Raw genomic sequence first — 14,072 nt, 5'->3', positions numbered from 1 at the left:
GCTTGAGTTTGTCATCCCCAACTCTAGTTTTATTTTATTCACTGACTTTGCATGCTTTAACAAGGAACCAGAAAGTTGCTTTGGTAGTGTGTTGTAAGTAATATTTAAATGGGTAAATTTGATAGCTATACTTCCACTTGTCTATGTTTTTAATTGAGCTACGGATGACATGCCATTGACATATTAATATTTGGATCAAATTGAATCTTATATGTTGAATTCTGAGAGGATTTAGAATATTTTAAAAAATGATAAGAATATTAATTATATGGATCAGTGGATTACACCACTATTGGAGATGTAAACTGGCCTCATAATTCTATTAACATGGGCAGAAAACCACTTAGCACCATCAACACCATTACGCAAATAGTTTGATAGGGTTTAACAGCACTGCTCTACGTAGTCGCATCATAGTACAAAAATCCAAGAAATTGAAGACCCAAATGCACTAATTTACAAAACAAAGTCTGTCTACTATGATTAAATTGGTTGAGAGCATTTTAGTGCCAACTGTTTATCGGGTACTGGAAGAGAATCACAGAAATCTTTGCTGAATCGGCAAAGGTCCAACCTGTCAAAAAGTGAAAAATATTGCGTTAGCAATAGAAAGAGATGGCTCCTCTCTCTTACACTTTCTCTCTCTACTATGTAAAGCATAATATAAAACAAGAAAAAGCATTTATATTACCCAAAATCTGTGAAAAAAAGAAACAATTAACAATTCAGTTTGTTTAAGAAGTGCACTCACTAACATGGTCTTATTTGCTTATGTTGGTCGGTAATCCAAAAGTGTGCCAAAACACCAGTTTGGTACATTTATAATATTTCCCTATAACAATAAAATGATTTTTAAACTATCCTTACGGTTTAGCTAATTCACAAACCCCTACACTTATTGTTTACATATTGTTTTAAACTACCTACTGTACTTCAACAACATCATCTTGTTTCAAGTACCACCCGTCTCTCTTCGAAGGAAATACTACAATATTAGCTACAGCCGGTCTTTGCTGGATTAACCTTGCCTCTTCACCAAACCCTCCCTCCCCCACCTTGCCTTGCCGTCAAACCCATCCCCCGTCTTCCTCACCACCACCACCGCCAGGTAGAAAATGACTATCAATCAACGGCCACCATCTCCTCCCCACTCGCCGCTATGTCATTCCCAATCCACTTGCATCACGTACAACTACACCCTTTTCAATCATGGCGTTATTCCCTCAATCACAGATCATCACCTTCCCACAAACCCGTTCTGATTCAAGGGAACCCAACAAGGACAAATTGCTTGGGGCTAGACTCGTAAGTGTTGCGCCATCATGAAGGTACAACGGCATGCCTGTGTTGTTAAAGCTATTGGACTCTGGCCAGACGCCTGTGCTGAGGATGTCGATTATGACTATTAGACAGTGTGTGCCCTTAGCTCCAATCAGCATGATGTACATTATGATATTTATTGTAAATGAATAAAGTACATATTTGATTAATGTTATTATGGTGTGTTTCTGTGTAATACCCTTAAACTAGACACATATGAGACTCGTGTTAGTTTAGAATTTTTACAACCATTGGATAGATCTAGTGAGATTTATCCTCCCAGGACTAACACTGATGTACATCAAGATGGTTGGGGTGGTTTGTCTCAGCTACCAGGGTGAGACCTGAGGTACATGCAGTGTGGGTTTCCTTGAAACCCTGAACCAGACCAAAATTCCAATATTGCCCTGGACCTTGGAGATAGATGGGCAAAACTGGAATGTTACACCTGACCCCTATACTTGATTATGATACTGCACTAGGTGTCAGAGTAGGCTGTCTTTGATATGCCAATCAATGAGATCCTTAGAGGGGGTCAAAACCTGGGTATGTTGGGTCAATCCAAGAATTCATCTGAGTGGGTGATCATAGTGACAGGATTAGCCCCTTTGTCAGACAAAGTGAATGATCGGGGATGCACTCTATCTGATGGAAACCTAAACTGCCGACAGTTGATTTCAACCGTTGAAATTTGTTTTTGTAAAATATATTTATATAGAGATATACATACATATATACATATATATATATATATATATATATATATATATATATATATATATATATATTTATAATTTCAAAATGTTTACAAAATGTTTTAATTCCCGTGATCCATGTGAGTAGAGAATGCAGCACTGTACCTTGCAGCTGAGGGAGATGTCCTCTCTTGTTGGTAGGGGTGTTCACGGGTCGGGTTGGGTCGGTTTCTTGGGATTTTCCCAACCGACCTGACCTGGTCGGGTTAGCTAAGGTGGAAACCGAAACCGACCCACTGATAGGACAAACCGACCTGGTCGGTTTGAGTCGGCTTGGGTCGGTTTCGGTTTTGCTCTTGTACAAAGCCAAATAAAATTTGAATTAGTTGATAATTTGATATTCAAGATTCCAAGATAAATCTAAATTTAATTCAGGTAAAGAATAAAATCAATAAATTCTTCATGTAAAAACAAGTGTCAATAATGGGTCTTCTAGAGTAAAAAACTAGGTAAATCTAGGTAGGTAAATCAATAAAATAAAAATTTAGAAACCTTCTAAATTCTAATCTAGGTAAAAAACTAAAAAATGACACCTAATGGAATTCTAATTGTAATTGTCTAATGGGCTTTCTAGATTTCTAGTTTTAGTAGAAGTCTAAAAGTAGAGACTATTTGGAATTAGGAAACTACTCAAACTAGAAAGTAGGAATTACCAAACTAATAGAATACTAGTTCGGTTCAAGTCGGGTCGGTTTCGGTTTTCTTGCAAGAAAACCGAAACCGACCCGAGATTTCGGTTTATGTATGTGCCCAACCCGAAACCGACCGGTATGGATAAAAACCCGACTGACTCTGGTTGGGTCGGTCCGGGTTGGTCGGTTTGGTCAGGTTGGGCATTTTTATGAACATCCCTACTTGTCGCGCAGTGTTTGATCATTATGGGCTGAGAAGTTAAGTGTAAGACCATTGAGAATTATACTTGATGGGTTAATCTTGCATCTGCCCACAGTCCTTGTGCCTTCATAAGATGGCTGGACCCAAGGACCATTTAGTGTAAATGTTGGGTCCATTAAGAGCCCACATGGCGTGAGCCCCTGATAGGGTCCCACGTGGTTGATGTGTAGATCAATGATAAGGTCCCATGTGGCTGATGTGTAGATCAATGATAAGGTCCCATCAGTGAATTCAACCAGGCCTTGTAACAGAGGTTAGGCTGAACTCATGTGGCTGATGTGTAGATCAATGATAGGGTCCCACGCCATATAAAGAGAGCCAAGCTAGCCAGCATTAAAGTGGAAGTGAGACTAAAAGCTTAATGGGCCTAAAAGCCCATTATGAACTTGATTAATTAGATTAATTAAATAGGGGCGGATCTAGGATTTGGATCAGCAAATAAGGATAAGGGATTATCCTTATCACTTATAGAGTCTAGATCCAAATAAAGATTTGGATCAGGAAACTCCTAATGAGATTAGGAAGTTGCCTCTTTAAAGCTATAAATAAGAGAGCAGGGTGAACCTTGAAAACACACTCACTCAATACAGAGAGAAGACAACTCAGTTAGACTATTCTTGCCTTCTTCTCTTCTTCTTCCTGCCCTTGCCGCCCTACCCTGTTCGATCTCCAGTTCTTGGATTTGATCAAAATTAGATCTTGATATCGTTTCTTGCCTGAAGAAACAATTTAGAAGCTATGCTCACTGTCCCATTTGATTCTTGCTGAAGAATCACAAGTTCTTGGTAAAGAACTACCTATTGATCCTACCTCATCCTAAGTTGTGTCATCTTCAGTGGAGGGAGGATTTGGTACACTCTTTGGGCGTAAACACCTACGTTGGGAGGAGCATTCTTGTGTGGATTTTGTATTAGGTATATCCCTCCCTTAATTTGGTTTCAGATTTGGTCCGGTTTGGTTATAAGAATGAACCTTGAAAATGCAGTTTTCTAATTTGGGAATAGGATTTCTGGATGGGAGTAAAGAAATTTTTAAAATTTCATCCAACCTTCCTATAGGGTTTGACCATCCATATGATGGATCTCCCATCCCTTCAATGACATCCTGAGAAGCTTGGTCGAGGTCCTCGGTACTGTGGCCAGGCTGCAAGCCCAAATCGGAGTTGAGGCCCAGGAACTCAGGGGAGCAGATGGTGTGGAGGGAGTCAGGATAAATGGCAAGGATAGAGTCAAAGCGTGGAGAGGGTGAGGCCATGGAAGGCGTTGTTGTAGTAGTAGAGGGAGGAAGGATTAGTTGTGATTGGAGAGAGATTGCAGAGAGGGTTGAAATTAAAAGAACAAGACGAAAAAAAGAGAATTATTTAAAGTCAAAGGGAGAGGAAAAACACCATATGTAGGACTCCTAATAGTCGATCTGTAAAAGGTAACGCCACAATAGTATACCCTTCCTGACTCTTCTTCAAAACTTCTATGGGTATACCGGCAGCAAGAGATTTTGATTGACAGAACTTGACACCAACCCAGTGAGCTCATGGTAAGGGAGCTGTAACAATAGTAGGAGTCGCCCCCATTTCCGACTCCTTGACTAGAAAAAAGCTGACGGGTCACTACAAGTTCTTTCTCTAAAGAACAGTTGCCATCCTTGGTCACTGAGAAGTCGAAGATCTTATACTCCTTTTTCGTCTTCCACCATGCTCGTCATCATCATCTGGTCCCTCTTCTATAACCATAGTCGAGGAGTTCAAATTCTCAACGCATCTGATGGCTTTGCCCTTGTCATTGTCCTCATCGAAGAGGACATGTTCTGTGAAGCGCAAGAGGATCCAATGCCTATTCAAAAGTTCAGAGATCTCCAACCTACTGCCAATCTTGCCACGAAAGTTTCGGTGCTGAAGGGGGTCAATCCAGATGATGGTGCCAGTGCTGAAGACAACCAACTTCGAGCTAATTCCCTCTTCCTCTCCCTCTCAAGATGATACCAGTGACTGGCTCAATCGAATCAAAAAAGGGCATTTTCGATATAAAAGGGTAAGTTTGGTATTTTTAAAGTTATAACAGTCACGTGATGACACATTGGAATGGTTTATGACATAACGTCAATGGTAAGGGAAGTATTAGTCAATTGTGAAAAACAGTAGGGGTAGCATTAGACAATTTTCAAACAGCAAGGACAGGATTAGTCAATTAGATAAACCATAAGGGTAGTTTAAGAAATTTACCCATAAGAAAATGTTTGACTTAAAAAAGAAAACTTATTTTATTTTCACAACCTTTTTTGTTTAACTCCAAAAATACTTGATTTGTTTGTTTTTCAAATGTGCCTGAAGCTATTGAAGCTTGTAGCAAGCCTGTCATGTTGATGGGGTTCTGAGTTTTAAACTGATTAAGATCTAGGGTATTTGCCAATTCAATGATGTCGATATTCATTACATATGGTTGATATGTGGTATCTAACTAATTTAAGGTCAAGAATACTTGTCATGCTTGGACCAACACCATATGATTCCTATCGTCACCTTGTGTGTGAGATCATTATGGACTCCGTCGGTGTTTCCTTTCTTTTGTAAATTATTGACATCACCTAATTGACAAGATCTTAGTTAACTGTCATGTTGTAGATATGCATCCAAATCATCTTTGATATTAAGCAAATGAGTAATCTGTGTATCACTTGAAACATCTACTTCTATTATTTTCTCAACTCCAATACGGATCTTTTTGAACCCATTCAATGCATACTTGTAAGCTTTTTTTCATTTTTTACAGCCTGATTAGATATGTCTCGTGAAATTCTCACCAATTTAGTTGTCTCATAGTATATTCATGGTTAGGATCAAGATTAATTGCACAACCATGGTAGTCTATTGCAATCTCATCTTTTGCGTCTCTTGTCCATTGTTTTAAAATGTACCGGAATAGAAGATGCATTACCCTATTTTTATAAAGCACCTTCAATGCATGACCACAAAGCAGTCCTACAAATTCAAAGTTTCTATAACTACATGAGACTGACAGATCCAATGGTGAAAATAATACACCATGCACTTTATTTTTGCCATACATTCTTATAGTGGTTTTGATCCCTTCATCAACCTCAAAATTGTTGTTTACGAAGCAAACCATAGAGTTGTGGTACTCCTCAAATTCCCTAAAACCATGGGAGTGTAAACTGTTGCCGCTTGTTCAAGAATCAACAATTGTATGCTCAAATGGGGTTTGCTATGAATCGTCTTGAAATCCATCTCTAATTCTTTCTAGAGTCTATCTCACACAAACCTTTCAAAATGGTCATAAATTTGAGATATATTCAATGGTGATTTCAAATAACCCCTTAACAATCTATTCATGCTTTTGCTCATTTGAGTGCCTTTCATGTTACTATAAAAATGGTTTCTCCCTTAAACCAATGCCCACTTCTCTTTCACTTCAACCAACCCTTTCAACCATGTATTTCTTTCAAACCATACTGATAAAGCATTTCTTCCCATGCCTTGAGAAATTCATCATCTTCTTCATAATCATATATCAATTTGTTGGAATCTTTCTTAAAAGTCTTGGAAACACAAAATAGATGGGACAAGTGTTTAATCACATTCTGATAAATGTGTCAAATACAAAGGCAGTGATTAACCCTCCCGAGAAGACATATTTGATGGCTTTTGCCATTGTTGTACATTGATATGTTAAGATCATTATTGTTTTTTCCCCACCCATTGCATTCAAAAATGCTTCGACTGTCTCATTATACATTAGTACAGCCCCAAATATTACCATTTGCCTATGGTGATTAACACCAACAAAAGGTGCAAATGGATGATGATCCTGATTGGTTTTGAAGGTGGTATCAAAGTAGATCACATTACCAAAAAAATGATAATCAGCTACCATTTCTGCATCAGCCTAAAAGACATTTGTAATCTGATATTCAAAATCAAGTTGTATGGAGTGGAATAATGAGGACTTCTCCATCTGCTATTTCTCGAAAAATTTTAAAATGGCTCCTGCAACTCCCATTTCCATTTTTTTTTGTCTCTGTCTGTAGATAATTGTAATAATCAGCATGAGTGGATCTCAAATTCGTAGCACTTCCAACTTGATTGGCCATATACTCCATAGTGGCTTTTGGTGTTATCCCTGACTTGTTTGCCAGATCAGCCTGAGAAATTTGGGCCACCTTCGTTTTCCTATGTGACCTTACCATGTATGGCTTACTTGGAGTTTGCAAGATCAGCCTGACTTGTTTGCAAGATCTAGCCTAAGCATCTAAACAATGTAAAATAGGTGTATTATTGTCGTGAATGCAAAAAGATAACACAACCCTCATCAGCGGTGTAAGACAAGCTCATACTAGAAGACTTGATGCACAAAAAAAATCCCTAAAACTAAGCATACAAGCAGAGTTGATGTGCAAAAAAATCCCTAAAACTAAGCATAGAAGCAAACCCCTAATGGATCTGGCTCAAGTCTGAAAGCAAAACCCCTAATTGATAATCATTGGATTGGGATTTGAGTTTCGGGTTCACTCACCTTCGTTTGCCTGGAGAGTGGCCGCGGGTGTGAGCTGAGGTTCGGCAACACCTTTGTAAGAAAACAAGGAATACCTTTCTAATAAGAAGAAGAAGAAGAATTAGAAGAAGGAAAAGAAGAAGAAGAAGGAGGAGGATGCCAGACAACATACCGGTGCCGGAGTCTCGCCGCCAATGGATGATGGCTGATGAGGCGATGAACGATGGACAGTATGGTGTGTTCGCCAAATGGAGGAAGGTTAGGTGGAGTTTGAATTTAGGATTTGTCATTGTCTGCCCGGTTCAACCACGAATGCCAATTAACGTCTGCCTGCCGGTTATCATTAGACGGTTTTCACATGAGACGACATGGTCGTCACTCATTGGCAGAACACGGACTCGATGTGGGGTAAGCTTTTGGCCAAGTATCAAATTAATTATCCCAACTCCCAAGGGCCCTGGTTGTTTCAATATGATCGATGAATGATCTCCAAATTATCCCCCACTCCATAAATCAAGCCAATCAACTATATATTCCCGTTTTTGTGCTTGATCCTCACCCCTACACCTACATGTGCATATCACCATTTCCACCTCAGAAAAATGCAATTCCTGTACGTCTGAGCACTTACACATTCACCACCAGAAGGTAAGGGATGCAAGTTAACCTTCTTGGGCATCAGAATCATAGTGATATCTATTTAGCCAACTTGTCATTATGACCTCTTCATTCGGGGAATCAAAGTGAATCTTATATGATAGGGGAATACCATTCACGTCAAGGTTTAAACTATCGATCGTTATACGTGTTGTACCATATCGTATAATATATTTTCAGTGTCACCGATACATTATATACACAAATGGCCATATTCAGCACTTAATAACTTTCCCATGGATGATGGTACGGTTCATAGCTTGGGAGCTGAAACAATTTCCATCCATGAGTATTGCGCCTTTGAATTGCACATTACCCAAAAATTGTGATTAATATAAAATGTTGATGGACAAGAAAGAAACAATGACTATTCAAGACGGAGTGAATCATCACATAAGAGAGAATCTAATAGGTATCTTCTTTTTATGGTAGAAACGATGGTAATTAATGTGTTTGAGATCCCCATCTAAAATGGAAGCGTCTATTATAAAATTTAAATGAAGATTAGCAACCCCATCTGAATTTGCCCACTTCCTAAAAAGAGTATTAGCATGTGTTATATTTGTAGAATTAGGCTCATTTGTTTTTTGAGAAAAATAATAGAAAAAGGGCGTTTGAAGAAATGCTTTAAGTAGGGGTGAACATGGGTCAGTTTAGTTTCATGTTTCGATTTTGGATTTTTAGAACTGAAACTTAGCCTATGAAGGTTGGTTCCAGGGTCGGTTCTGGCCTTGGTGGTTTCGGGATCGGTTCTAGGGTCTACCAATGGAACTTGTTTTTTGTTTATTCTTCCCCTTGAAAAAAAAAGACATGTTCTTTAAAAACTTGATTTTCAATAAATAAGATATATAGTTTAAAACTTATATTATCTTTATTGACTAAATTGAGTAAATTAATATAGCCTATCATTATATGGTTCAAAACTTTAACTTAAGTTTAAAATTTGCATATATTACAATTTAAATTACTTATTATACACATTCAAATATTAACATGAAAACAAATGGTCAAATCACTTAAAGTAACTCAATGGTCGAGTGAGACCATGGCCTTTGTAATCATGAGTGCTTGGGTTCAAATCTTTACATCCCCATAAGTATTCCATAATTTATTTCAAAACAAATTTGGTTTCACGACAGGTTCCACCAAGGCCAATCAAGGTCAGTTCATCAAGTCAAATCGAGTAGGGTAAACCCTAAACCATGGAATCAGCCTAGGTGAGGGTCAATTACAAAATCCTCTCCTACTGTTAGCATGCCAATACAATCCGTTCTCATGTGATCACGTGACTTGTATAATTTTTGTTAATTCCAAAACTACCTTTTTGCGGTTGATTTTTCTCTTTATTGTTCTTTGCTGCATTTGGATGCAATGTAAATCAATAACTGATGTAAATTTTTGTATGTGTTTGGAAAGAGGGTGTAATTATTATTAATGTAAAACTACACTCCGGTTCAATTTTGTGTGCGTTTGGATGGAGTGTAGTTTTATGATGATAATCAATATAAAATCTCATCAACTCTAAAGTTTTACATTGATAATCAATGTAAAAACTACATCAATTTTATCGATGTAAAACTTTACACCCTTCCACCCATCACTATTTTCAAAAAATCAGCGGTCACTTTCCGGTTCAGTGTAAAACGTTATTGGTGTATTTTTACACCGATGACGTTTTACAGTTATTCCAAACTCAAATTTTTAATACAAAACCTAATTTAGCAATGAAAGAATCCCAAAAAATTAGATTTTTTTTCTCTTTCTACTATTGTTGACTGATTTCAGGTGAGAAGAGTTCAGAAACACAGAAATTTGTGGTGACTTCAGATCTGGACAGATTTGAAGTAGAAGTAGCAGATCTAACTTTGGGACTTCATATCCCTAAAAAATCCAAGCAAACAAACAAAACATCCAATAAGAGAATCTTAAAATGCAACTCAAGAATACTAGGACTATTGCACCATCCTCCTCCCTCAAGTACCAATAAGAAAAACAAAGTGTGGCAAAAATAATATTGGATTTCTAGAAGAAAAAAAAAAACAGTGCTTTTATAAGATCTCATGTTTCTGATTTCGGAAACCCTAGAGTACAAGACTGGAGAATAAGGGCTACTAAGGATTTGAATTCAAACACCAGAACTACGACTTTGTAGGATTTGAATTCAAACATGAAAAGGAATTCCTTTCTTGGAAGTAATAAGCAAGAGTGCAATAAATATAACTATGGAAAATATAATGCAACAGCAACGTATACACCCAGTAGAATTTGGCAGGAACGCACCTCTCAATTCGGATGCCAGAAGAATCTTCGCTGATATCTGAATGGTTGTGGTCATTTTCTGGGTAATTCCTTCCTCTGAATTTTATAAATAAAAGGATTTTTGGTTTGGGGGGATATAACAAGGATGAATTGCCACCTATTCTTGAGGGAATTGCTGTCGTAGCTCGTCCAGTTCTCTTTGGAAAGAGTTGTGATCAGTTTTCTCCACAATGTTATATTCTGAAAATTTGAATAAAAATCAAAGGTTAAGTAGTCTTTTCAATCTTTCCATTACTGGTTCATAACAGTTGTCCATTGTCAGAAATTATAAGCGTACTTTAATCAGTGATTATGCAAACAATAGGCTAAGTTCTTGTTTATATGCTTAAATCATAGGGAAAGTTTAAGTATTTAACCCAAAAAACAAAACACATAGTAAAATAATAAAAACTAAAAACTATTTCAGTAAATTTAGTAGGGATGTTTTTGGGAATTTGAAACATGATGTGTGTATGTCTTGTCTGAATATAAATATCTTCAGTGCAAATACAAAAATTCCAATTCAGAATTCTTAAGCTGGAGCCTAAAGAAGAGGAATACATAAGGGTGATAGGAACTGATGCTTGTGGGTCTTAGCAACTGAATATTTTTCTGTGATTAGACAATGGGGATTTCCAGCCATGTGCTTGGTGTCCTATTAAAGGATTCTATGAGCTAGTTGTGTTGTTTGTATGGTTGAGACTTGAGATCAGGAACTCTGGAAATAAAACATATCTGAAACGACGTACATAGTTCAGTCTGGTTTGTACTTGTGCTTAATTTATTAGTGAAAAATTTTCCAAAAAGCAAAAATGGAGCTGCTGAAGATTTCGCGTATACTCCTGACTTCGTGAGTCAAGGGAGTGAACTTGTTTGTGTTGTATGGTATGACATGGGGGTTCCACTGTTCTTCCAGCTGAACTGATGAATGAGCAATGAGTGAAGAATCAAGAATGAAAAAAAAAAAAAAGGAAAAATTAGCAGCCCAAGCAAAATGGCTGTTTGTTTGGTTGTTGCCGGTTCCAGAATCAGCAATACATGATTCAAGAACCAGCAAAATGGACTTCTTTTGAAAACAACATTTTATGGTTTTCTTTTCTCAACCAGGCAGTGCTATTCGGTCAAGTATTTGATCAAATAGTTGGAGTTCATATGTTGGTAGATGTTATTGCAGTAAAATCTGTGTCAAATGGTTGAGAACTTCATTCAAGAAAATAATTCAAACTCATCCAAACAATTCATATCAAAATTTGATTGTATTGAGCTTAAGCAAATCTTGTAGTAATGTATATGAAAATCATTCATGTATCAGAAATTCCATTTTAAAACATTTGTGAAGTCTGTGACTGTTTTTTAATTGTGTGATGGGCTCTTACGGTTGTCGCGGTGGCTTGTAATAACCATATACTCCGTAAAAGGTCTGTGCTGTAGTCAGTAACAACAAGACAACAGCAGCAGAAAAGGAGATGATGGCCCAAGGATTGCTAAAGTAGTTGTGCTTCAGGCTGGCTCTCCAAGCATTCCATTTTTGTTCAGAGTAACGGTTGACCTGCTCAGACAATAGGGACAGATAACTTTCTTTGATGTCGAACACCACTTCTTGACACAGACGATTGAAGAGGTCGGCGACCTCAGCATCACTGCCGAGCCAGTGCTCGATAATCCCGTAGTAATGGAGGTAGCCCACGTCCTGAGGGGAGTTGATAAGATTGTCCATAAAGATCACATAAGTGGTTATGTTATTGCTGCAGTCAAGGTGGCATTGTTCGAAAGCAATGAGGTTGAGGAATAGAGATTTGGTCCCGTCATGAATCAAGAGCCTAGGAATCCGAAGGACCCCATTCTTGAACTTGATATCCCAGAAGCGATCTGTCTTCCTCTTCTTGAACTTGATCCCAGCATCCTTTAGCTCGGTGACACAGTGGATTAGTTGCTGACGCCGTTTGTCCGCCACCCGATCAGCTTGTGACCACCGTCTGATCCACATTCGGGCCGAAGGTTGGGGTCCCCTGCGCAAAAGACTCCGCCTGAAAATGTCCAGGCAATGAAGGCCGTCTTGTTCCGTCAAGGGATCGAAGACGGTCGAATGTCCCATCGAAGATTCCATCCTAGTTAAGTATTTCTGCTGTAGCGGCTCATCGGACGGCATGAGTGGGTCAAAGAATCGGAGTGCAAGCTTTGCCACAAAGCCTTTCTGGTCAAGATCACCCATCTGGAGCCCCAGGAGTCGATCTAATACGAAGAGTGGTATCTGATTCTCAAGCATTATCATGTCACGCTGTATGGAATGCATAATACCGCGCATAGCAAAAACGGGGTCATTACGGGAGTAACCCAGATGCTTGAATCCCCCGGCAGCGCCTCGGAAGAGCTCAAGCATGAAACACCCATCTAGCACCATCATCTCAACAAATTCTTTGCTGCTGAGGATGATCTCCCCTTCATAGCAGGCACGAGCCTTCTCCTCAAGCTCCTTAATGGGTTCCAAGTAGTGCTTCACGTCATGATTTGTACGCTTAAGGGTATGGTGGAGAGCTCGCCATTTGTGACGATCCATCTCCCTCAGCCGTTTCCGACCATGATGATAAGGCCCCAGCGACACTATCTGGGGAACATAGGCCTTATCGTCGCCTTCTCGGAGACACTTGGGGACTCGGTAGATGCATAACTTGGCCCATGACCCAGCGTTCTCGTCTTGACGGGCCTGTTCCAACTTCTCTCTGATCGAAATAACCCACTGGGTGGACTCTGATAAATAGGTTTCTTCCTCAACATTGCCGCTGGTCGATATATTCTTCAATTCGCATGGCTGCCGCTTTTCTGTTTGCTGCTGCTGCTGCGGCGGTGTCGGCGGTTGTTCGAATGGATTGACTGACCGGGCGCTGGTGGGGGTGTCGTCAGTATTTTGGTTCCCAGTATCCACAGTTTCTCTGAGTTTGAGGGTGATCAGGTACCAACTCAACAGCTCTTTGTTGAAAACGGCAACCATTTCAGGTGGATGTTAAGTTAAAAAACAGAGATTTTCTCACCCAACAAAGAGAGAGGATCGATGGCAAATGTTTCTGTTTTTCGACGTTTAATCAATTGAACAACGCCGAAAAGGGTCATCCTTGTTGGCCCCTAACAAGACAACGGAACGGTAGTTATTCTGTCTACTCATCAAATAAATTTGAATCAAACCAGAGGGGAGGAAAGGAAAAGGAAGTAAATGAATATAGAACGCTTTTTGGATCAAACTACCAGTTCCAATTGGACAAGCAATGTACAAGGTCATCTCAAGCTTCCAATGCTAAAAAAAAAAAATAAGAAAAAAAAAGTCACTTTAACCTTTCATTCAATTTATTTGTTTAACTTGTGGAGAAAGAGAACTTCAGATCCGTTCCTTTCTCAACTTCAATTTTGGAAGGGATCATCCAAACAAAACTGAAAATAGGAATATATAATAATTTAATAATTTTAGAGGACAAGCTACCACACCAACTGTAGAGAGAGAGGAAGTAAAAGTGATTGATTCATGGGGCTCATTATCTGGGGACAATTACAGCTGGAATTCTACCCTATGGGCATTCAAAAGGGTGCAATGATTTAATTTTGGAGTTGGTGAGTAGGTCAGCATGTATAATAGATGTTTTTCATGTGAAAA

General features: G+C 38.8%; 1 protein-coding gene, 1 long non-coding RNA gene and 1 pseudogene across 3 annotated transcripts; all 3 read right to left on the bottom strand.

The window, feature by feature from the left end:
* Positions 1-292: 292 nt before the first annotated feature.
* LOC148877240 (uncharacterized) lies at positions 293-8,041 on the bottom strand. Its single transcript, XR_016112673.1, has 3 exons — positions 7,647-8,041; positions 7,496-7,573; positions 293-574 (listed from the first exon to the last, which is right to left on the bottom strand). It is a non-coding gene; the product is annotated as an uncharacterized LOC148877240 (long non-coding RNA).
* Positions 5,569-7,314, bottom strand: LOC148877241 (protein FAR1-RELATED SEQUENCE 5-like; annotated as a pseudogene).
* A 1,829-nt stretch (positions 8,042-9,870) lies between the features above and the next one.
* Positions 9,871-13,808, bottom strand: LOC148877239 (UPF0481 protein At3g47200-like). Of its 2 annotated transcripts, XR_016112670.1 has the most exons (3): positions 11,806-13,556; positions 10,412-10,630; positions 9,871-10,012 (listed from the first exon to the last, which is right to left on the bottom strand). XR_016112670.1 is itself a non-coding variant. In XM_088983369.1 (2 exons), the coding sequence occupies exons 1-2, from the start codon at positions 13,416-13,418 to the stop codon at positions 10,624-10,626; spliced, it is 1,620 nt and encodes a 539-aa protein (XP_088839495.1). In that variant the 5' UTR covers positions 13,419-13,808; the 3' UTR covers positions 10,132-10,623. The 2 variants fall into 2 exon arrangements, 1 of the variants encoding a protein (XP_088839495.1); XM_088983369.1 differs by lacking the exon at positions 9,871-10,012 and having other exon boundaries at positions 10,132-10,630; positions 11,806-13,808.
* Positions 13,809-14,072: the final 264 nt, after the last annotated feature.

This window comes from Nelumbo lutea, chromosome 1 (genome assembly GCF_056320005.1).
Source record: "Nelumbo lutea isolate HS-2025 chromosome 1, American lotus-T2T, whole genome shotgun sequence".
Lineage (NCBI taxonomy): Eukaryota > Viridiplantae > Streptophyta > Magnoliopsida > Proteales > Nelumbonaceae > Nelumbo > Nelumbo lutea.
Note: the sequence above shows the minus strand (reverse complement) of the source record. Positions and strands in the feature narration are given on the sequence as shown.